This window comes from Lipotes vexillifer, unplaced genomic scaffold, assembly GCF_000442215.2.
Source record: "Lipotes vexillifer unplaced genomic scaffold, Lipotes_vexillifer_v1.1 scaffold70, whole genome shotgun sequence".
NCBI lineage: Eukaryota > Metazoa > Chordata > Mammalia > Artiodactyla > Lipotidae > Lipotes > Lipotes vexillifer.
In genome coordinates, this window is record NW_006789896.1 from 2,238,411 (window position 1) to 2,246,134 (window position 7,724).

The 7,724-nt window shown below is 38.9% G+C and overlaps 1 protein-coding gene across 1 annotated transcript in view; it reads right to left on the reverse strand.

Moving 5' to 3' along the window:
• HYDIN (HYDIN axonemal central pair apparatus protein) overlaps positions 1-7,724 on the reverse strand; it is a 342,406-nt gene that overhangs the window by 133,387 nt on the left and 201,295 nt on the right. Inside the window, 5 exon segments of the mRNA XM_007462964.1 lie at positions 2,274-2,411; positions 4,628-4,837; positions 5,081-5,200; positions 6,817-6,898; positions 7,559-7,696. Coding sequence (XP_007463026.1) covers positions 2,274-2,411; positions 4,628-4,837; positions 5,081-5,200; positions 6,817-6,898; positions 7,559-7,696 — 688 coding nt within the window.

Sequence of the window (7,724 nt, forward strand, 5' to 3'; positions counted from 1 at the left end):
TGGGAGAGGCCACAACAGTGAGAGGCCCACGTACCGCAAAAAAAAAAAAAAAAGAATAACTTAAAAGAATCTACAAAATGATTAGTGATAAATGAAGAAATTAAAATCCCAGTGAAAGAGGTGAATAACTGGTGGAATTTTTGAAACGAAAAACATGATCACTGAAATTAGGAATGCAGAGTAGGGTTAGGAATGCAGAATATAAACAGTAGATCATACTCAGTTGAAAAGAAAATTAGTTAACTGAAAGAGCTGAAGTAATTATCTTGAATGCAGTTTATAGAGATAAAGAGTGAAGAGATACACATGTGACATATAGGTTTAGAAACATGGGCAGAATGAGAAGGTCCAACATATGTCTAAAAGTTGCTTTAGCAGAAAAGACTGGAGAAAATAGGGGAGAAGCAATACTTGAAGATATAATAAATGAAAGACATATCCTCAGAGTGAAGGAGTGAACCCACAGCCAAAGAAAAAGATATACTTGTGATTACTATGAAATGTATAGAACTGAACCACAATAAAAACACAACATACCAAACCTTGTGAAAGATAGCTAACATGGTACTTCGAAAGACACAGTATTAACACCAAACAAAGAAGAATTCAAAGTAAAAAGCATTAAAAGGGAAGAAAGTGGCAATTTAAAATAGATAAAATATACAGTGCAGGATGAACACTTGATAGTCATTAAATCTTGTGTGTTAAATAAGACAGAAATGAGAATGGATAAAACAAAAATTTATATATTTTTTATATACCAGCTTTAGTCTTTTATATACCAAAACCCTTTATAAACCATTCTTAGTCTTAGAAAACTTTTTATATACCATTCTTAGTCTTAGAATAATTAAACAGAAAAAGGGATACAAGATTTGGATAATATAATATAATAGAGGTTAATTTAATAAAGATTCATCATAATCTGCATTCTGTAGTCCAGACAACATTGTTTCCAAACATTCACTGGTATTAAAAAATCATTTTAGACCACTAAAATATATTAACAAACTAATAAAAGTGGGAATTCAGAAGGTCATATTACCTGGCCATGATATGAAAAACTCAGTATTAACTTCACATTAACAAGAGTTTCAATAACAAAAAGAAAAAGCTGAGTCATTTGGAAATTTGCAAAAGAGAAAAATATACTTTAAAATTACACTTGTAGATAAAACTACAATTCTAGACAACTTAGAAAATAATTAAAATTATAATGGTTGATATTAAAATGTATGAAATATGCAAAGTTAACTTCCTTTTTTCAATCTATAATTTTCTTTAAAATTATGAGATGGAGCTAAAGGTGTACTCAGGCAAATGTGTACTCACATTTTTTCATTATTAATTAAGAAAGAAAGAAAAGTAGGCATTCAACTTAGGAAGAACATAAAAGTAAAATTCAAAAGAATATCTAAGACAAATTGGAAAAAGAAGAATTAAAAGGGAGTTGACTTAATAGACATTAAGATGTATTTTAAAGCTATAACACTTAAAATAGTATATTGTGGATGTAGGTACTGGCAAACAGATCAATAAAGGACAGAGAAACTAGCAATAGACCCAAATATATGTGATAATTTAGGGGAAGAATAGACTCTATCATCCAAGATGGCAGCACTTTTATCTTTGGATTGTAAGATGATGAACAATTATAATTTCATTCTTTATCCTTTTTCATATCTTTCAATTTTTCTATAACAATTATGTATTATTTTCATGATAAGATGAACTCGACAAAAATTCCTTAAAACTGTTAGATTAACATAATATGTACAAGGAACCATCTCTTCCATTTGCTTCTAAAACCAATACGGCTCAGTGCAGTCTACTGGTGTTTTCACTACTGCTAACAAAAAGCTGCTTTTATTTGTTGTAGTCAGAGTAGAGCAGGCCCTCGGCTTCAAGGAATTACAAGGGAAGTGTGAGGACATAAGTGGAAATAAACTATTCTTATAATCATGAAAAAAAAATCCATGGGATTGCATATCTTGTTCACTGTTTAACCCCTGGTGCCTGAGCAGTGCCTGGCTAATGGAGGACACACTAAATAGTTGTTTAATGAATGAAGGAAGGGCTTGGATATATTTGTTTTTCTTGTCTCTGAGAGCTTGTTAGTTTTAATTAAAAAAAAAAAATCACACCCATAATCCTGGCAGTGAATGTTTAGCATAATCTCAGCCCCTGGGGTGTGGCTTGCAGGTTTGGGTTTGGGCCCCTCCTACCATCATCAGGTGGCCGTCATGGGTTGGGGGGGGGGATGGGCTACTTACTGAGAGAGGCTGGATGAGTGGCACTCCCGGCAGAAGGTTGTCTGGCGAAGACTGGGGGTCAGTCAGAACGCTGAACTCAAAGCCAACTTTCCCAGTGTTCTTGAGTGTGATTTCGCTCTCTGTGACATGGTCGAACAGCTCGAGAGGAGAAGAAGCAGAAGAGTGACTCCTCTGTCACCCACCCTCTGGGATGCTGCTGTCATCCTGACAAAGGCAGGGAGACAAGCATGCCTCACAGACACGGATTTCGTTTTCCACGAGGTAGATGCTGGCCAATCCACATTTCAGTATCACAACCAGGAGCCTACTGGGCGGGAAGAGCACTAGACCCTGGAGACTCGCTCTGTCTTAGGTCTTCCAACAACTAATTTAGTTTAGTACGGCTGTGGGGTGAGCATTTCACCTTCCTGAGCCTCTGTTTCTTCACCACAAAGAATTCATATTAGAGGATCTTAAAGTAAGCTTTTTTATATTACAAAGATTTGCTTTTTTAGATAAGATTTGAGTTCAGAATTTTCTAGAATGATTTTTTCTATTTTTATGGAGAGACAGGGGAGTAATAGGCCAGCCATATTCTTTTTCCTGAGATTTTGCTAACATAATTCAGAGGGTCCAATAACCACAAACTGAAGCCACTTCGGGGGCTCTTAGGACAAACTAGGGGAAGAACTAGTTGCTACAAAGGAAGCACTCTGAGCTGAGCCAAAACCAACTGCCCAGAAGACCCTGGAGATACGGAGTGAAAGAAAATTCTATTTGGTCAAAGTAACGCACAAGGTGTCAATAGGTGTTAGGTGAATTTGATTTTAGGCACTATCTTTAACCTGTAAATATATATGTACATATATGTACATTCAGTAATAATACTGAATAATAAAAAAAAAAATAATGCAGTGGCTATATAATGGGGGGTCTAATTCCCATTCATATTTGATAGGAGATATGGTATCTGAGTACCTAACACAAATTCTAATTGGGGAGAGAAGTTGTACAGACATGGAATTAACTGACAATTATTCCAAAGCAAGATTTAGAAAGTACATTAAATTATGGCAAAGACTCTAAGTGCCAAGAGAATATAGTGTAAGAGGAAGATAACTGAGGGATGGAGTTGAGCTGGGTCTTACAGTATGTGTGACTTTGGAGTTGGCAGAGCGGAGGATGAGACAGATAATATAATAGGAAAAATGGAAGCAGAAAGGGCTGGGCTGCATTAGGGCCAGTGGGTAAAACAGCTTGGCCATAAATGAATGAGCAGTTTATAATGGGAAATTATGAGAAACAAAGTTTAATACGTAAGGAGCATCAGTTAATAGAGGGGCTTAGGATACCCTTACTCAGGTGGAGGAACCTGGCTCTGATCCACAGAGTGACTCATGATTGAAGGCCTTCTCTGACTCAGGCACAGTACTGACCAGACACTTTACTTAGGTAACCATAACCATCTGGTGAAATAGGAATTGCTACCCCATTCCCGTTTTAGAGATGAGGGATACTGAGACTTGGAGAGGTTAGGTGATGTGCCCAAGGTCACAGTCAGTAGGGAGTAAAAGTAGGATAACATCCCAGTTCTTCTGACTACAAAACAATGCTCTTTTCTCTATGCAATCATTTTTGCTCTTTTCCCAAGGTAATTTTGGGAAAATCTACCTGGCAATGATATTTAGATCAGTTTTTGATAGAAGCCAGAAATGCACTGTAATCCCTTGCTTCCATGGGTCCGTGGACCAGCAGCATCAACATCACCTGGAAACTTGTCAGAAATGCAGACTCTCAGGCTCCACCCTGGACCTACTGAATCAGAATCTGCACTTGAACAAGATTCCCAGGTGATTTGTATGCACAGCACAGCTTGAGAAGAACTGCTGTAATAATTTAGGCATGGCTTGACATCCTGCAGTGTGAAAATCGCAGTGGTGATGGGAAAGGAAAACCAACTCAGAGGAATTATGCTTGATGAATTAGTAAACCCCAGGCCTGTAAGGATGTGGGGAGCTGAAGGACAGAATGCAGTGGAAAATTCCTTGGAGTTCGTAAACTCAAGGGACTGAGAAGGGAGTAGTCCTATTGAAAGAAACAAAGAGGGTGGAATGGGCTTTTGGACTGAGAATAAAGATGCAAATTTTAGTGTCTAACATGCAGAATTTGAGGAGACAATGAGAAAAGCAAGTGAAAATGTCTGGCAAATGGTTGGCATTGGGGGGATGATCAGGCTTAGGAAGCAGCTTAGGGGTCAAGGATAGGGGTGATGGTGAGACTATGCTGACTGGGGTTCCAGGAGAGACGAGAGCACAAAGACTATGACCGATGTTTAAGGCAAACCCAGAAAATCTCCTCCCGATGGCTGGCAATACCTGTAATCCACAGTTAATGTCCTTGGTGTCAAAGGAATAGTTGACCAGGGAGGCCTCTCCCCTTAGTATTATCTCATAGGTGGGCCCTCCTTCCACTTCACACAGAGCTCTAGCCTGTGCAATGATGTCACAGTGTCCATAGAAGGTGAAAGATATCTGGTGGCTACTGTGTGGCCGCAGCACTCCATAGAGAGGCAAAATATCAAACACCTGCAGAGAAAGTCATTCCATATGAGAGCCTGCAAAGGGCAAGCTAAAGTTCAGCCAATTTACAGATTGATTCCTGACTTTATCTTGTTTGACTCCATGAAAGGGGACTAGCCTAGCACCCTGAAAATACATGATGATAAGGTAGTAACAGTGCTCGGGCAAATTTAAATTTCTAACTTGGGGCAGGGGCTCAGTAAGAAGAATTGTATCAGATGACTCCAGGGCCCATGAGGTGTTACTTACTTCTTCTATCCCAATGGAAAACATTTCATCCCGTTCAAAGATCCATGGCGATTCCTGAAACTCCGCCTGGCTCTGGTTTGTGTCTATTCTTTCTGTTTCAGCAGAGCTCATTTTTAATCCCTGGGAATTAGAAGTGTGAGGAAAAACTTGCAAACATTCATAATTTGTCATCAATGTGCTCCTCCCCCTAGCTGATAGAAAAATGAAGTATGTTGTATATATATTTAAAATAGCACTCTTCTTTTCCTACGGAGATAACTGAGGAGGTGTCCAAGATGTATGTACAAGGATGTTTACTCAGTGTTTTCTGTAATAGCAAAACTTTGGAAGTAAACTAAATACCTATCACTAGGGGATCACTTTACATGAAGTGTGTGTGGTACTGCTATCCACGGAGGATGATGCAGTGTATACTTATAAACCAGGGATGATACGCACAACATATTACTGAGTAAAAAAGCAGTTCCATTTATGTAATATTACACAGGCCTATGTATCACACCTGCAAGTGTGAGTGTGTATAAATTCACTCAGAGATCTGCATATGCAAACAGAGATATCTGGGGGGTTATTTGCTGAAATTTTTCTATGAATGGTGGGATTTTGAGAATTTTTGCTTTCATTTTTCTGTATTCTTGAATTTTCTATGACATCTTTCAAAATATATACAAAAGAAAAGAATTAACATTTAAAAGACAAGTGTTTTATATGCACACACATACTTATTCTAAAAAATGTGGAAAATACAGAAAGCTTCAAAGAAAGAAATACAAATCAATCATTAGATTATTCTGCAGATATATATGTGTGTGTGTGTATAGTGTGAGTATATATGTATATATATTTGTATTCTGATTTTTTCAGTTAACATTATAGCATGAATGATACCCTCCCATATGACTAAATATTCTTTACAAGCATCATTTAAAATACTTTAAAAAACAGAACATGTAGTATTTTTACTTAATATATCAGAGATTGCTCCAAATCAGTAAAGAGAGAACTTTTTCATTTTCTAAAAAGGATTTCATAGTACTGCCTTGTGCAGATGTAATTTAGTTTATTCGACCAGTCTCCTACTGGGGGAATTAAGTCGTTTCCAATTTTTCTTGCTTTTACCAACAAAGCTGCAGTGTACAAGGATAGTTACACGTCTTTATGTAAACGTAAATGTGTATCTGGAGAATAATATTCTAGCAGAGGAATTGTGCATTTAAAATTTTGATACACCTGCCAGATTGCATGTCATAGAGGCTACACCAATTCATACTCCTACGTACAAAGTGTGAAAATGCTTGCTTTCCCCGACTCTGCCAATATTGAGACAAACCTTATATAAAAGATTGCATATTATCATGGACATACAGTAATTTTCCTAATTTTTTGCTGCTTCTAAACTGTTTTAACACACATCTTTGTACATACATCTTTGTATTTCTGATGATTTCCTTAGGCCATCATTCTAGAAGGAGAATTTAAGAGTATGAATTTGTAAACTCTCTCAATCTCCTCTTTGTTTTTACTATGGAAGACAGTTCTTTTGTAGCCTCTACCTAGGGGCTGGGAAGAGCACAAGATCGCCAAGGTTAGAGGTAAATGGCTTTTCCATTACAGAGAAAATCTATTTGCTGAGGTGTATGGGTTCTCACTGAGGTGTTGGTTCTGTGGGTGTTTTGCTGGGAAGGAACCCGGATAAAGATGTGCAGCCCACCCGCCCCAGGGAAAGGAAACCATACATCTGAGATGGCCGTGATGGACACCTGTGCTTTGTTGGCCTCTCTTTCTTCAGTTCCAACTTCTTCATCCACAAGGATAGTCCTGGGGAGTTGAATGAAAATGTGGAGAATCACTCATTTGGCAACCATCACAACACAGTTTTCAGCTGCATGATGGCCCTGTCTTCCTCTCCCCTCTATGGTGCCCCAAAGAATAAGTGGGGTTCTCATTCAAGGGACATGTTTCTCAATGGTCAGCTGGTCAGTGCTCTGTTACTACCTGCCCCCAAACATGCAGTCTAGGGCATCAAACTCGTCCATTTTCCATAGGCCCCAACCCTTCTTTTCCTGGGCTATCAAGCCCTTGTCTGACTTACAGAAAGTTCTCAGAAGCTCTGGCAGTTCTTCAGACAACTTGGGTGTGTCCCCAGGGCCGGAACATTTTATTGTGAGAATATAACACATGGCCAATTGTCATGTCCTTTTCTGCTTTCTACCCTTGACCTGACCCTGGCTTGGCAGATGGAGAGGGCAACATGATCAGAAGGGCTCAGTCCCTCAGGACTCAGGAGGCTATGATCCCCTGAGAGCAGAGATGACTTTCAACTCTGTATCCCGGATGCCCCCTCCAGGGCCTAACACAGAGAAGGCACTCATTAAACTGCTGGATGAATACATGAAAGACGAGTTTGAGAATGTAAGTCAGTGTAGAGAAAAGGATGCTATTTAAAGAAATCCATTCTGGCTTTGCTTTTGCACTTACTTAACAAAATCACTCAGATCCATCTCAGGGGACTCTATTGCTGGGACTGCTGCCAAGCTGACAGATGCCGAGGTTACTGGGATGGATTCCACCTGGGACAGGGGGGCACTGTAGGGCTTCCTTGGCCACATCACAAACCTACAGAGGCATGGGGATGGAGGGAAAG